Genomic DNA, 15,473 nt, shown 5'->3' with positions numbered 1-15,473 from the left:
GTTTATGATGAAGGTACCAATCCTAGTGCTCCATCTGAAGGCTTTAGGCCAGAAGGGGTTTGATGTTAGTTTGCAACAAAATTCAGTTATAAGAAATGAAATGTTGAATTTACTTAAGCAAGGTGTGTTGACTGGTTCCACTAAACATAGTTACTTAAATGGAAAGAAATTTTTAAATTGTTATACAGTGACCTGTTAAAAGTCTATTTCCAAAAGCAACTAAGTTTGACATAACTTGGTAAATTCATCATCTCATTTCTTAGAGTGTATAAAGGGTTAAGAATGCATTCCCTCAATGAATTCTAGCACTTAATTTTTCGAGCTATTATTTAGTACATTTCTGCACAGTTCTGACAACAGATAATATCCGTGTTCTTACAAACGTAGGCAGACTGACATTTCCTCCCATCATCAGGACAATGTGTGCATGCATCTCACCAACTACTCCATCAACAAGAACAGTGAGAACTTTGTTCGTGATGAGGATGTTGGCAGCAAACGGTAACAAACTGATGCAGGTTGTGTTGTAAAAGATGCATCATCATATTTAAAGCATCATTGTTTTGGCGTTTGTCCCACAGAAAGCTGTCCACCTTCAGCAAGCACCTGGAGTCCATCAGCTGCAACACTGAGAAGATGTGGAACGACATTGAGGACATCATCATAAAGACTCTGATATCCGCCCACCCCATCCTCAAGCATAATTACCACACGTGTTTCCCCAACCACATCACCAGCAGCGCCTGCTTCGAGATCCTCGGCTTTGATGTGCTGCTAGATCACCGACTCAAACCCTGGATCCTGGAGGTGAGACGCCAATCACTACGATTAGATGTCAGCCAAAAGCAAAGACAAATATTACTCCACCAGAGTCGTCAAACTTATAATAATAATAATAATGCATTGAACTTATATAGCGCTTTTCAAGACCCCCAAAGACGCTTTCACACACTCTCACATTCACACACTGCTAGTGATGGTAAGCTACTTGTAGCCACAGCCGCCCTGGGGAGGTCTGACAGAGGCGAGGCTGCCATTTGGCGCCGTCGGCCCCTCTGACCACCACTAACACAGACAAGTTGGGTGAAGTGTCTTGCCCAAGGACACAACAGCAGGATACCCCTGGCGGGAGCTGGAATCGAACCCATGACCCTCCGATCATGAGGCAACCCGCTCTACCACCTGAGCTACTGCTGCCAACTTCTGTGTTTGGAGCTGATGGCTCAACATTTTCAAATATATTTTTACATCATTCTATTTATACTTTTTCTAGACGTGTAGGAAATACATGACTAGACAAAACTGACTGCAGGTGTTACTGATAAAATATTGTTCTAAAGATCATGCTAAAATTTAGGGATCTATTTGCTGAGGTGGCATGATCCAGAAACCAGGGTGACCTGTTTTTATTCACTTGAATATTGATACCTTTAAGCCCATACTAACAGTCTGTTGTTTAGCTGCAAATGATCCGTTTATTGGGGGATTTTAGGAAATAACCTCTAATAGCTTTGTGTGTATTCAGGTGAATCACTCCCCAAGTTTTACCACTGACTCCCAGTTGGACCACGAGGTGAAGGACGCGTTGCTCTACAACACGCTGGTTCTCATCAACCTGAGCTCCTGTAACCGCTGCAAGATCACCAAGGAGGAGCGCCGCATGGTGAAGGACAGGCTGCAGCAGAACCGCTCCAGAGAGGCCAGGTGGATAAATGATGTGTGACATTTTCCTCCAAGGTCAAACACACAAACACAATATCATTGGCAGTTATGTTCATTACAGTATGTGTGTGCGCGTGCGTGCGTACGTGTGTGTGTGTGTGTGTGCGTGCGTGTGTGCGTGTGTGTGTGCGTGCGTGTGTGTGCGTGCGTGCGTGCGTGTGTGTATGCATGTGTGTGTGTGTGTGTGTGTGTGTGTGTGTGTGTGTGTATGCATGTGTGTGTGTGTGTGTGTGTGTGTGTGTATGTGTGTGTGCGTGTGCGTGTGCGTGTGTGTGTGTGTGTGTGTGTGTGTGTGTTTCACCACCAGGTCGGAGGAGATGCGACAGTGCCAGACAGCCATGATGGAGCAGATGGAGGAGTATGAGGCCAAACACCTGGGAGGGTTTAAAAGGATCTACCCCAGGGAGGGAGGAGAAAAATACGACAAGTACTTCAAACACAGCATCTCGCTCTTCCAGGAGACCACAGCATCCAAAGCTAGAGAGGAGTGTGCCAGGTAATACTCTCAACAAGAGTGTGTTACGGTAAAAGGCAGAAAACACCAGTGGTGCATACATCACATGATTTTATCCTGTTGCTGATAAAGTCTTAAAAAAACAGACTGCTGCAAGATTTAAAAATAAAACTGGGCCATTAGAAATGCAAAATGTCGACGTCCAAAACTCTTTTCAGCTGTTTAGCAGGTCAGAAACTTCTCCAGTGAGTTTTACATTTTGAAGGTTTATGTATGTTTCCTGTGTGATGGGACTGGACCACAGGCAGGCGAGTTATGTCTATGTCAGAAACATGCAGCATGTTTGTGGCTGTGAAATAAACCTGTAGTCCATTCAGATACTCTGGTATTCTAGCTGGTCCAGAATCTCATTGGAGGATGGGAAGTCAAACATCTCTCAACAACAGAGATGTTCAGCAGCTTATATTGAGTTTGATGTTAATGATGTCTAATGGGCTAATGAAGCTGTACACCATCACTGATGTTTAGATAAATACGTGTCTTTTGCCATGAATTCCAATAAATTCCAGAAAGATCTTTTTTAGAAGTTATTTTTTTATCATTGAGCTTCATGTTGTGTTTATGCATCTTAAATAATCACAAACTGACAGAGTGTGCATTTATGTATTTATTTATTTGTTTGTTTTGCTCAATGTTAAATGTTAGAGATCTAACTTTACTATTACAAGCAAAAATTATTCATACATAAAAATTTATTTTATTCAATTATTACCAGTGTTGATATTAATTAAATGTTATGATTTATTAATTTGACGTGACATATTTCTTATTTGTATTGTTTATGTAATCATTTATTTGAAGCATTTACAACTTTTTAAATTAAAATAGTATTTATTTATTTATTTTGAATATAAACTTTTTTAGTTTGTATTAGGACTGCTCTAGTTGGGGCTAAACTGGACATGCTGACGGTTTCCTTGTAAATCAGAATTTTTATGAATGGAATGAATTAAATTAATTTAAACCTGTGCTGAAATCTAATTCAACAGCGTCTAATCAAATGTGGCTTCATTTAGCTGCAGTTAAGAATGAATTTCCTCAGACCGATGATGCTCAGTCACATTAAAGCTGGATGTGACGTCCTGATGATGATAAATCTGAGCCGATGGCTTCAAACAGCTTCAGTTTGATCAAAGAAAGTTTAACGTGTAATATCGGCTACACCAAAGCTTCTTTCTCATTTCCCCAAACCATTATCAAAGTAATGAATTTTTTATTTCAAATGTTTTATTTTTTCAACTTTTAGGCAGCAAACTTTTATCTGATATGATTTTTTGGGGGGATTTCTAAACCAAAGAATCATACGATTGATGTCTTGTTTTATTACACATTTCCTGTCTGGTATTTTGTTCAGAAATTATGTAGCCGGGGTTTCCTTGATTACTGATAATATTTCACCTGTCAGGTATGTTTTTATAGGAAACAGGTGCTGATGGTTGTGGTTGTTTGTGGTTTTAGGCAGAAGCTGCAGGGACTGCATCTGAAACAGGAGCAGAAGGAGCTGAAGGAGCTGAGGGGAAGCAGCAGGAGAGACTTACAGGGAGAGACAGCCGGAGAAAAAGTCAAACCTAAACGAACATCCACACAGGCGACCTGTGACCTGCAGCATCTGTCCGATGATGGTGCTGCTGATCAGGTGCAGGTCCACATGGAGCCACAGGGGGGCGTCACCCTGCTTTAGCCTGAGATGAATGGCCCATCTCCTGGCTGACCCCTCAGAGCCAACACACAAGTTAAATAATACATGTGCAGATAACTTTTATTGAATGTCCCTCATTTTATTATTTTATATATTAAAAATGTACTTTAATGTCAATGCAGCAACAACAAATGGTGTTATCCAGGTTACACAGTGACAATAACGGCTAATGTTTCATAAACTCTCACAAACATAGCCTGGCAATAAAAGCTAATTAGATCAAGCATTTCTCTTCCCCAGCAGTCACCGCCGTCTGTGATTGCTGTGGATCCGGAGGTCGCAGAACTCCAAGAGGAGCAGCAGGGGGAGGGGGAGGAAGTAAAGGAGGTAGAGGAGCAGGAGCGAATAAACTCTCTGCTGCAGAGGAAGAAGCTGCTGGAGGACTTGGGAGTGGTGGACCAACTCCATCAGCTGTTCCCCATTCAGACAAAAAGGAGAGAAGACCTGCAGGACAGAAGGGAGGCCTGCAGAAACCAGCAGAGCAGACAGGTTGATCAGAGATGTGAGCAGGTGAAGGTGAGAAGTGACTGAACTGATTCTGAGCCATCATGGTGACAATTAGATCATATTTTAAGATTTTACGAATGTGTTTATTTCAGTTTGATTCTCTGATGCTGTTTGACCAGAAGAGGAAACAGCAGGAGGTGACACGGCAGGTAGAAAAGCCAATACCTTTAAATGAAAGCAGCGCTGCCCCGTTATGGAGAAATTATTCCAAAATAATGATCACGTTAAAAACATCCCATGTCACATTACATATTCTTATTTTAAACGTTCTATTCAGTTTTTTAAAGAATGTTTTTCTACGATGGTGCTTGAGTTTCACATTTTTGCATCATTTATTTAAATGAGATATTTGTAAATGTGTGCTTTATTAAATGATAGTTGGTAGAACAATGTGAAAAATAGAAATGGGATAAAAGGATTTTAGAATATCTAAGAATTATACATGACAATAAAAATAAGATAAAAACTAATTATCAAATTTATTTCTGGATGATTTTTGCTAACTTATCAATTATTTAGCAAAAAATGTTACAAACCAGACAACTGCTTGATTTTATTATGGTATCTTTTTCCAGATTATTTGTCAGATAAAGTCGTGAAAGTTGTCTGCTGCCACTCGTTATTTTATGTAACAATTCTATCTGGAAAATGCAGATTAAATCAGCTCCTCAGAAATCCAGAAGCTGATTGGATTCATACATAGCATTAACAACTAATTTTTTTATTAATACTATGTTAATTAATAATTCAAGTTGAAAATGAAAAGGCCTGCGTCCCTTTGTGCTCGCAGGCTGCCCTGCCAACATTTGCAGAGCAGAACATCTTTATTATGCAGAATTAAAATGACATAATTTTCATTGCAGCAGCTCTACTCACACACGACCCAGCAACATTTTCTCAGGCCCACAATAGACCAGAGGATCCAGAATATGTCTGAAAGCTCGGAGGCAAAGAGCCGGAGCAGACTGGGAGACGGATACCTGAGCAGCCAGCAGGTCCCTCGTTTAGGTGAGCGCAGATTTAAATCTATCTGCTCAGGTTTTTGTGTTTTTCTTCATTTTTTGCTTTTTTCTTAAATTAGCATGAACCGCACATAGCTGCTGCAGGTTTCTTTTTTCTTCTCAGAGGAATTATTTCTATTTCTTTCTTTCTTTCTTTTTCTTTCTTTCTTTCTTTCTTTAGCTGTTTTTAAAATTAGTCCAAAATAAAATTTTTAAATGATGGAACATTATTTTTTCCCACTGACTGTTTGATTAAGAGGTACTAAATCTCAGTGTGGGTTAAATAACGGGTTTGATTAGTTAATTATTGAATATTCTGATTATTTTTATCCATCACCCTCACCAACTTATCTTGGCTTCAACTCTTTTTGTTTACATTTCCAATATTTTGTCTCACATATAAAAAAATAAAAATCAATTGGATGTTGTCTTTTTTAAACCTCCTTTTTCTTTTAGAGAGAGATTTTGTCAGGCAGGACAGCGGGAGCAGCTCCTTTGTGTTCCCAAAGTTCCGAGGAAGGATCCCCGCCATAAACCAGGTCCATAAAGGGGGTCACACGTCCCACGACCCTGCAGACCTCCAGAGTCTGTTTGTTGTCTCCACTCGCATCCCGATCATCAGCAGGCCTGGACTCTCTCGTCCAAAACTCCTCCTGCAGAGCTCCTCAAAAAGTAAAAGGTCTCTAGTTCTGCAGCACACAAACCTCCATGGTGGCAGCAGAGCAGGAACTGGAGAGCCAAGTTGATGCTGCCCTGGGGTTTATTGGGAACCTTCAGAGGTGAAGGTAGACCCATCCTTAACTGTGAAGAGAAATAATGGATCAGTGGAACTAAGGATTTCTTTTCTTCAATTTCTGTTTTTTACTTAATATTTGCACACTGACTGTTTTCCTATCCAATGGCCTTTTAGATTTATGGGTTTCTTAAAAAACAGATTATGGAAAAGAATCTCAGTGCCAAGAATAAAGCAGTGACTTAAAAAGGCAGCGTCTGAATTTCTTTCAAACATTAAAATCAAACACACGCGCACACACACACACACATACACAAACGTGTGTGTGTTTATTATATATATATATATATATATATATATATATATATATATATATATATATATATATATATATATATATATATATATATATATATATGAATTTTTTTGGGGGAATGCTTTTTAATTAGATTTGTATTCTTCTCTGTCATTTTGTGGTTTTATTGTCTTAAAACAAGGAGATTTGCAGCTTTTTGATCTAAACTCTGGGGCCACAAAGTTTTGTTTGCAAACAAAAATATTTTTTAGATGAAAAAAAAGAAAAAGAAAACCAAGAATCGTAGGGATGAAAAAATACACCATGTGTTAATCTTACAAGTTTTATGTTATGGAAAACGTAATTTTCTTTAAATTTGGGTTTTCTTTCATAAACTGGTGTGTTAGGAAATAGCTTTAAAGGTATTTAAAATGTTTGTTATTATTTTTATTATTTCAGATGGGAATTATTCAATGTCTGAAACTCAATTAAATCGAGTGGTTTGGGCCTCTAACTCTGGCCAACACACATATTTTGGTGTTGTTGATATTTTTCAGTTTTATTATAGGTTAGAAATTACAAAAAAAAAATTAAATAAACTTTAATTTAGGAGGCTGAATGAAATCATTACTGTAGAATCTGATTTTTAAAGGAGAAAAAGTGTCACACGTTTTATTGAGGCGCATCTGAGTCATTTTTAAAATTAATTTGTTTTATAACTTCATTTTTAGAGAAACAGCAACGCTCTATTATAGAGTTTTAAACAAGTGTAAAAAATAAAAGAATAAACTAGTCAGAAGCCGTGTTGTAGTTTAAGATAAATTGTTTTATTGCGTCTATAAATGTCGGGACTTCTCTTGGTCAGTGGGAGACACCAGTAGGCCGCATGAAATGGGATCAGTTTTAAATAAAGCAAAACGGAATTGATACCAGAAATAAGCACAAACCAGAACAGACACAAGCCTTTAAATTATCGATTAAGCTTCATTTATCTAAATGATCAAATATTGTTTGTTGGGAGCTTATGACATCAAAACCCCTCCCGGGACAACCAATGTGTTTCTGCTCCAACTTTTAACCAAACTGAGACTCAAATATTATTTTAATCCTTAATTCAATGCTTAAAATTAAATCATTTGACGAAGTGCGTTTTAGTTCATCTGCGTTATGATTATTTTGATGCAATTTGAGTAAAAGGAGAAAGAATGTGACTTTTCGAGAGGCCGGGAGCCTATAATAAAATAAAAACAAACTAGTTTACCGATTAAGATTTCTAAGGGGAAGAATAAGAGCAAACCTGTCACAAACCAGCGGAATCAAGTCTGTGTTGCGCCTTTTTCACAATATTCCGCCTCCTTTTCCACTTCCTCCTTTCATCCACATCCAAATCCAAACATTTCTGCCTTAAAAGAAAATAAAGATGGCGAAGAGAAACCGTGTCCAAAGCACAAAAACCTCTGCGGTTTATGAAAATTTACAACTTTGCCATGGAAGTTTACGACTCGCCGGGCTCGGGGATTGGCTGCTTGCGGTCATGTGGGCAGCAGGAATGGGAACTTATTTCCCATGAGGTTATAATGCAGCTGCTGTTTTGCAGCGCTCATTCACCTAACAGTTGAAACACAACCGTTTTCTTACCCTTTCCAGCTTAACACGCCTGTTGGAGTGCTGCTGTGAGAAACTTGGCTGCTGGTGCGTCATTTCCCTCAAAAACACTGTGATGGAGCCTCTGCGCGACGCGTGAGTGTGCGCGCCATGTTCCTTCTGTGGCTTTGAAAATGAGAAATCATCACACTCCTGGTGGAGGGATTACTTTGAAGAAATCACTTCTACAAAGTGGGAGATTTCCGTGGGAAAAAGGGGCAAGCAGGAGGCGAGAGGAGCTTGAGCGGAGTGGCGAGCTCTGGGAATGATGGATTATCAACAAAGGTAAGGGCACCATGTTTCTGATAAAGCAGGATGAACCCAGCTCGCCACTGCTGCCGCCGCTGCTGCTGCTGTTCTGTTGTGGCTGAACTGTCACTTTAGGCCCAGTGTTTACATTAGTGAAGAAGGGGAAATCTGTCTTTAATTGCGGTGATTCTCCAGAGCAAAGCCTCCTCTTAGGCTGTTTTTTTCTGTCCTCAGCCCGGTGTCTGTCTCAGGTTAACCCGTGAGATGCTGCACCTCCCTTTACAGCCCAAATATATCCGCTAAATGAGTTGAAACTGGGGCATGCTCTTGGTTTGAGGCCCTTTGGAGACTGGAAATTTGATATGCGGCTACAGGCCAGACAGGCTTGACTTTGATGATGATGAAGGCGTAGATGAGGGTCATACGAGGCCTGCGCTGCCTCTGACGCATGTTTTTATTTAAAATCAGCCTTTTACGCACAATATTTAACCAATGATGGTTCTTATTAAATCTTCTGGTATTTAACTTTTATTTTGTGTTCTTTTATATTCTAAAAAATCACGTTAAGTGCATTTTTTGTTGAGATTGCGTCGCGCCGTCCCTTCATAGCGTCTTTTTCTGCGTCTTCACAGATTCTGCATGATTTTTTTTAATCTCCCTTTAATAGTTATTGTTAATGAAATTTGTGCTAAATGTGTGGTGGAAAACCGTTCACTTTTTGCTTTTCTGTGTGTTTTATTTTAGGGTTTAGGCGTCTCGCTTGCGCTTCTCTGTTGCGCTTTTAAAAAAGTAAAATAAAAACAAGAGATTTGTTCTTCTCTGCTTTGCAGACCAACATTAAAATGCAAAAAGTATCAGTAATTGATATTATTTCAAACTCTTTATATTTATTGTGTTTTTAATTGAAATGTTTTATGAAAATATCCCTCCAAAAGCGGATTTTTGCACATAGCTGCCTCAGAGCAAAGTCAGTGGATAAAAAGAGTAAAACTAAACAATTTGTAAAATATACATCACTTTTTAAAAGTTAATTTGTCCATATGTTCTACAATCATTTTCCACAAATAATTATATGTTTCAGCTGCAGATTATTTCAGTGCACAAAAATGTTTTCAGCATTATTAGTAGACTCGTGTCTCTTAATTAATCAAATAGCCCAATAAGCAATTTCTAAGTTTGTATTCACACATTTAGATGGAAGACCATCAGCTGCATCTGATATGATGCCCATAAGAATAAGGACTTAAGGGTATTCATCTGATCTGGATTGATATTCATCAATATTTTTCAATATTTGTCAAACAGATGCATGAGAATGATTTTCTTGTTCCGTTACCTGTTTATTATTTTTGGGAGCTGTTTGTACACTAGACCAAAGTGATGATGATGATGATGATGATGATGATGATGCTGATGTGGATACAGGCGCGTGTCTTCTCTGTTCCCTTCCGTTCAGTCTCGAATCAGGTCTCCTCGGGAAAGACGCACAGCTTTAAAGAGTAAACATTTATAGTTAATGACCTGGTTTTTCCGTTTGTTTTTGAACGAATCGGGTTATTGTAACCATGGCCGCCTGCTGAAGGGAGAACAAACAGTTGTGTTGGTGTTTTAATTCTCCAAAGTGTGTTAATTAAAGAGAGGATAAAAAAAAACTGAAGAAATGCTCGTTACTCGCTGGGGTTTGTTATCTGAACGCATGTGATTGTGCATGTTTTAATTCTTGCTTCTTTATTAAAAGTGTGTGTTTCTGTGCGCCAAGACATTTCTGTATGTGAGTGCGTGTGCGTAGACAGACAGGCTTGAGCGCTTCATTTCGATTCACCGGGGACTCCTGTGCGCAACAAGAGCCCCCCATGGGTGCAATAGTGCAAGCACAGACGGCGGTGATTGGCCAGAGGTTGATCAGATGGTACACTTCCCCTCTGTATTCAGTGGCACCTCACAACCCCCCTTTCAGCAAAAACCAAATCTCCGATAAAGTAATGGCAAAAGCACTTGGACTATAAAAGACAACAAATCATATTCCTCCGGAGTATATACACCCCGTTGTCCACCCAATGAGTTCCTATTTCGTTAACTCAACTTTTCCCGTGTCTCTGCCGGGAGGACAGGACTCTCTCCTGGGTCAGATACCGCTCTATTCCTCGGGATACACGGATCCGTTAAGACACTACTCCAACGCGGCCACGTATGGAGGGGCCAACATGCAGGAGAAGGTTTACCCAGCGTCCTACTACCAGCAGACGGGCGCAGCAGCCGCGGCCATCTACGGCCGCGCCGGCAGCGGAGCGCCCTGCGACTACAACCCGGTCGGGACTTTCTACAAGGACGCCGAGGGCTCGTGCGCTTTCTCGAGCCGCGAGGACCCGCCGCTGTTTGTCACTCAGGAGCACCAGCAGCGCAAGGCGGAGTGCTCGGAGCAAAGTGTCAGCATGAGCAGCAGCCTCGACGACAAGGCGTCCACGCTCATCTACCCCTGGATGCAGAGGATGAACGCCTGCTCCGCTGGTGAGTAGCAGACTGTGTTGTTGTCACGTAGGACGGAGGAGGGCTGCCTGTCAGCTGTGGAGCGCCTCCAAACCTTTCAGTAACTATAAAAACACAGACGAATCAGAAAATAATGAAACACTAACATATTGTGGGGGGGACAAGGGGAGTTTGTGGTTAGATGCGACTACGCGCGGATCTTCGTGCGCCTTCGGGGTTTTTGTCCCCATCATTATGATGTACTGGAGCTACACGACCGCACGCGCGCACCCAACAACACACGCACACCGTGGGCCTGCATCAGCTCCAGCTTGCAGCCCGTCTCACATGGCCTTTACCAGATTTCAACACAGGAACAGCGGGGAGAGGACAAAAACAATACACAGAATTCGTCTTTGTATGGAGATCCTAACACCACCAAATGTTCCAGAGTCAGACTCATACCCATGGTGCATGAACAGTGCAGACGAGCTCAAAATGACAAGAATTGCATCAAATATTATTGATACATTCTGCAGATCAATGCAATTTTATTCACTTTACGCACTCATGCGTAAATAATGGATTTTATTGTCATATTTTGGCACATCATCTAAAAGCAACCCAATGTGTCTTATTGTGTGCAGAGATTAGGGCTCTTCAGTGAATATTATAGAAGAAAATTTCAATACTCTGCATAGATTATTCAGCAGATATGATTATTTTCAACGTCTCACGCGCAAAATGTGAAATTTTAATGTCAAAAATAAAGATTGACATATTTCCCCTACATTTTCCTATTGCTGATTTTGTTGTTTGTTTTATATTTATTCATTTCCAGTTTTCATTTTAATTATTAACAGGGGAATCTTTTTTTTTATTGCAGGCCCATTTGGCAGCAGTGGCCGCAGGGGCCGACAGACCTACACCCGCTACCAGACCCTGGAGCTGGAGAAGGAGTTCCACTTTAACCGCTACCTGACCAGGAGGCGCCGGATAGAGATCTCCCACGCTCTGTGCCTGACGGAGAGACAGATCAAAATCTGGTTTCAGAACCGCAGGATGAAGTGGAAAAAGGAGAACAAACTCCTGAACCCCTCAAAGACACCCGAGGAGGAGGAACAAGCTGAGAAAAAGAGCTAAAAAAAGGGACTCTGAAACAAAAAGAATGTGTGTGTGTGCGCGCGTGCGTTTCTGTGCACACTCCCAAGTTAAAATGATGTATACTTACTTTGTAGATAATATGAAGTGCAGCAGAATCCCACGATGGACTTTGTTTGAGTATCAGCACGACAGCACCGTCCGCATTAATCAGGTCCTCCTCTGTTTGTCCTTGTGCTTGTGTCTTTATTTAGAGGACTATGCAACAATCTGCCAAAATGTAAATAAATCAGTGTTTAGTTTGCTGCTTCCTCACCAATGTATGAATCCCATTATTATTATTATTTTTATTATTATTTAATCCGCATGGCATCTAGCAGGTTGTGTCTCTTAGCGTGTAGCTGTGACTGTGATAGTTTTAGGCTTGCTGTCTACAGATGTGCCATCAACAATTTGTACAAAAAAGACATGCTACCTGTTATTTATTGTTGTTCACCACGTGTCCAATGCACATCTGGATATTGTGTGCAATATTTTGTTTAGGAAATTGTACATATAAAATAAAGGCTTTTTGATGTATAGTGGAAAATCTGCTGTCCTCGTTCTTTCCCAACAAAAAGATTATTATTATTATTGTTATCATCATCATCATCATGATCATTACGCAGCCTCTGCGCTGACTCTTGAGTCACAATAAGGTTACAAAATGATAAAACTAGCGTAAAGACTGAAAAACGTGCTGTCTGAGTCGCTGCGGCTTGGTGTGGAATCGCCACTGCTGATAAGTCTTTGTTTTACGCTACCTGAGCCGCTCGTGGCCTGTTTTTCAGCGGGTTACATAAATGATGGATGAGTCCGGGGCCTGACAGCGCGCCCCTGCCGGTGCAGTTCCACCTCTGTCCAGAAGATGGCGCTATCTGCCTGCGCGCCTCTCAGGGCGCAGCGGGGAGGCACCATTGACTGGAGCCTAACGACCATTATTTCGTCATCATTTGTAACCATGGAGCATGAATTACCTCTTGAAGTCATCAGTGAGGATTTACGACTGGTCAACAAAGGCACGTGATTCCCGAACGCGCTCCCATATTTGGCCGCATACCTGGCAAAGTACAGTAGGGCTTCATTGCTTATAATTCATGATTGCATCCATAAATCGTGCAAGCACACAGGATTATAGCGACAAAGATCTACAAATCGAGGCTTTAAAAATCCAAGCAAATGAGCTCTTACTTTGTAAACTCGTTCTCAGGGCGCTATCCAAATGGCTCCGACTATCAGTTACTAAATTATGGGACTAACGGCGCTGTGAGCGGCTCCTTCAGAGACCCTGGCACCATGCACTCCGGGTCTTTCGGCTACAACTACAATGGCATGGACCTAACCGTGAACCGCACCAACACCGGCAGCCACTTCGGTGCCGTGAGGGAGGATGCCCGGGGATTCGGTCCGGACGCTCGGTACAGACAAACACCCAACTGCTCACTCTCGTCTCCAGATCCGGTGCCGCCTTCGTGCGCCACGGTCAGCCGGGAGCCGCTCGAGCTGAAGAGCGCCTCTCCTCCCTCTGACCGGAGCGCGACCTCCTCGGGCGGCAACAACCTGGGGAAACCCGGCGTCGCTCATTTCACGGAGATAGAGGACGGAGCCGTGGGCACCGAGACCGAGGAAGGCGCACACAGCAGCGGCGGCTCCGGCTCGGCATCCCGGGCGCAGCAGCAGCAGCAGCAGCAGCACCAGGAACCCAACGCCACCTCCTCCACTCCCACACCAAATGATTGCCAAACGCCACAAATATTCCCCTGGATGCGGAAACTGCACATAAGCCATGGTATATTTACAGCTAATAATATTAAGTTTGGAGGGATGTCACGCTGCCGGTGCGCCATTAATCTGTCAAGTGTTGCATGAGTGAGCATGGTGTGAATGGCTGAAAAAGGGCAGTATTTGTGAAGTGTTTATGGGTTTGTTCGCTGTTGGAGGGGTTTCGCCACCACGGACCCCGAGAAGGGCTGCTTTGTGTAATCTGGATTAAATGTGCGCAAAACATCCCCGCAGAGGCTGTTGGTGCAGGAGACGCGAGGCTGCAGGGCTGTGTTGGTTGCATGCGTTCCATCTTCCATCCGATCATTTCATTTTCACCCCTTCATCTCCTCGTAGCGAGGGAACATACATTCAGAAAGCTTCCATTTGCCTCCCCTTGTGTTGCTGATAATTGTTCTGGATTTTTTGTAAAATTATAGATATGACTGGACCTGATGGGAAAAGGGCCCGAACCGCGTACACCCGCTACCAGACGCTAGAGCTGGAGAAAGAGTTTCACTTCAATAGGTACCTAACCAGACGGAGGAGGATAGAGATAGCCCACGCCCTGTGCCTCTCCGAAAGACAGATCAAAATCTGGTTTCAGAACCGCAGGATGAAATGGAAGAAGGACAATAAGCTGAAAAGCATGAGTCTGGTGACCGGAGGCAGCGCCTTCCACAACTGAATAACTTGTTTTTTGGGAGGAGGAAGTAAAATGTTGCTAAAATTCACACAAAAAAAGACAGAAAAATTTTGAAAAAGAGTACTGTAAAGTTATTGAAAGCGCAGCACCTTCCAGCATGCCATTGTGATAGAAAAAGAAGTATTCCGTGGTCTGAAAACGCCTCTTTTAGTTCCTGTTGTTGATATGGTAGCTTAGATGTCCTATTTGGGGAGAAGTTAAAGATAAATGTAAATATTCGGGGGGATTTGTCTGTTGCTCTTTCTCTGTTTCTGTCTCTTGCTGTCTCTCTCGGAAGTGTTTCAACTTGAGCTCTTTATTCTTGACGGTCTAACAGGAGTAACATTCAGTTTAAAAGAAAAAAAACTTCTCAAACCATATGCTGCTGTTCATTGAATGTAAAAGCGCTTCAGTGTAAATTTTACTGCTATTTTCGATTGTGGCCAAAATCCATAAAACTTTCAGCCAATGTGTTGCTCTAAAGTATTTTGTGTATCTATTATTATTATTATTATTATTATTATTATGACTATTGTTTAGAACTAATAACAAGCAATGCAAGTGTATTCAACCTGTCAATGTGATAAACTTAGTGTAAAGGGTTATTCTGTGATATAGGCAGTGACGTGAGCTTTTTTCGCCAATAAGCTTTTTGTATTTGTAAGTGAACTCATAGCGCTTGAAAATAAAGTTTCTCTCAACTGTTATGTCTCATATAAACGTAATTTTTTCAAATGTATTTATTTATTTTTGTTACGGCACAACTTTCCAGAGAAACTTTTCAGCTGTTTTCTTTACCCCCCACCCCCCTCTCCATGTTAATGATTAACCCGCTGAAATCACCTCGGACTTTAAGAACCGTTTTGGACACATTTTTTTGTCAGCTGAGCAGAAAGAGAAAACTTTTTTCGGACTTACCTCCTCTGAAGTGACACTTTCCCCCAAATGAAAAATTAATAGTAGATAAAAATCCCCTCTTAAAAAGATTATGAGTATCTTTGGCTTTTCAGGTATATCTGCAAGGCTGAAGTTGGTAAAAATAGTCCCTTACCAAAGA

General features: G+C 41.4%; 3 protein-coding genes and 1 long non-coding RNA gene across 4 annotated transcripts in view; 3 read left to right on the top strand and 1 right to left on the bottom strand.

The window, feature by feature from the left end:
- ttll6 (tubulin tyrosine ligase-like family, member 6) overlaps positions 1-6,189 on the top strand; it is a 19,854-nt gene extending 13,665 nt beyond the window's left edge. The window contains exons 9-17 of the mRNA XM_054749391.2: positions 416-501; positions 582-807; positions 1,526-1,704; positions 2,030-2,218; positions 3,695-3,872; positions 4,176-4,451; positions 4,535-4,591; positions 5,306-5,450; positions 5,900-6,189. Coding sequence (XP_054605366.2) covers positions 416-501; positions 582-807; positions 1,526-1,704; positions 2,030-2,218; positions 3,695-3,872; positions 4,176-4,451; positions 4,535-4,591; positions 5,306-5,450; positions 5,900-6,189 — 1,626 coding nt within the window. The remainder of the gene's footprint in view (positions 1-415; positions 502-581; positions 808-1,525; positions 1,705-2,029; positions 2,219-3,694; positions 3,873-4,175; positions 4,452-4,534; positions 4,592-5,305; positions 5,451-5,899) is intronic.
- Positions 6,160-15,473, bottom strand: LOC129166586 (uncharacterized). Its single transcript, XR_008565571.2, has 4 exons — positions 15,335-15,473; positions 12,062-12,201; positions 9,701-9,854; positions 6,160-6,244 (listed from the first exon to the last, which is right to left on the bottom strand). It is a non-coding gene; the product is annotated as an uncharacterized lncRNA (long non-coding RNA).
- Positions 9,884-12,520, top strand: hoxb6b (homeobox B6b). Its single transcript, XM_015962421.3, has 2 exons — positions 9,884-10,872; positions 11,717-12,520. Exons 1-2 carry the CDS (start codon positions 10,422-10,424, stop codon positions 11,971-11,973), a joined length of 708 nt encoding a protein of 235 aa, XP_015817907.1. The 5' UTR covers positions 9,884-10,421; the 3' UTR covers positions 11,974-12,520.
- hoxb5b (homeobox B5b) lies at positions 12,968-15,123 on the top strand. The gene is made up of 2 exons (XM_015962419.3): positions 12,968-13,759; positions 14,172-15,123. The coding sequence occupies exons 1-2, from the start codon at positions 13,150-13,152 to the stop codon at positions 14,417-14,419; spliced, it is 858 nt and encodes a 285-aa protein (XP_015817905.3). The 5' UTR covers positions 12,968-13,149; the 3' UTR covers positions 14,420-15,123.

Source organism: Nothobranchius furzeri, chromosome 16 (genome assembly GCF_043380555.1).
Source record: "Nothobranchius furzeri strain GRZ-AD chromosome 16, NfurGRZ-RIMD1, whole genome shotgun sequence".
In the NCBI taxonomy this organism is placed as follows: domain Eukaryota; kingdom Metazoa; phylum Chordata; class Actinopteri; order Cyprinodontiformes; family Nothobranchiidae; genus Nothobranchius; species Nothobranchius furzeri.
Note: the sequence above shows the minus strand (reverse complement) of the source record. Positions and strands in the feature narration are given on the sequence as shown.

Excerpts from the sequence above, each read along its gene's own strand:
- hoxb6b (XM_015962421.3), top strand. The coding sequence starts at position 10,422 with ATGAGTTCCTATTTCGTTAACTCAACTTTTCCCGTGTCTCTGCCGGGA. Across the intron at positions 10,873-11,716 it reads GATGAACGCCTGCTCCGCTG|GCCCATTTGGCAGCAGTGGC; the intron begins GTGAGTAGCAGA and ends TTTTTATTGCAG.
- hoxb5b (XM_015962419.3), top strand. The coding sequence starts at position 13,150 with ATGAGCTCTTACTTTGTAAACTCGTTCTCAGGGCGCTATCCAAATGGC. Across the intron at positions 13,760-14,171 it reads GAAACTGCACATAAGCCATG|ATATGACTGGACCTGATGGG; the intron begins GTATATTTACAG and ends GTAAAATTATAG.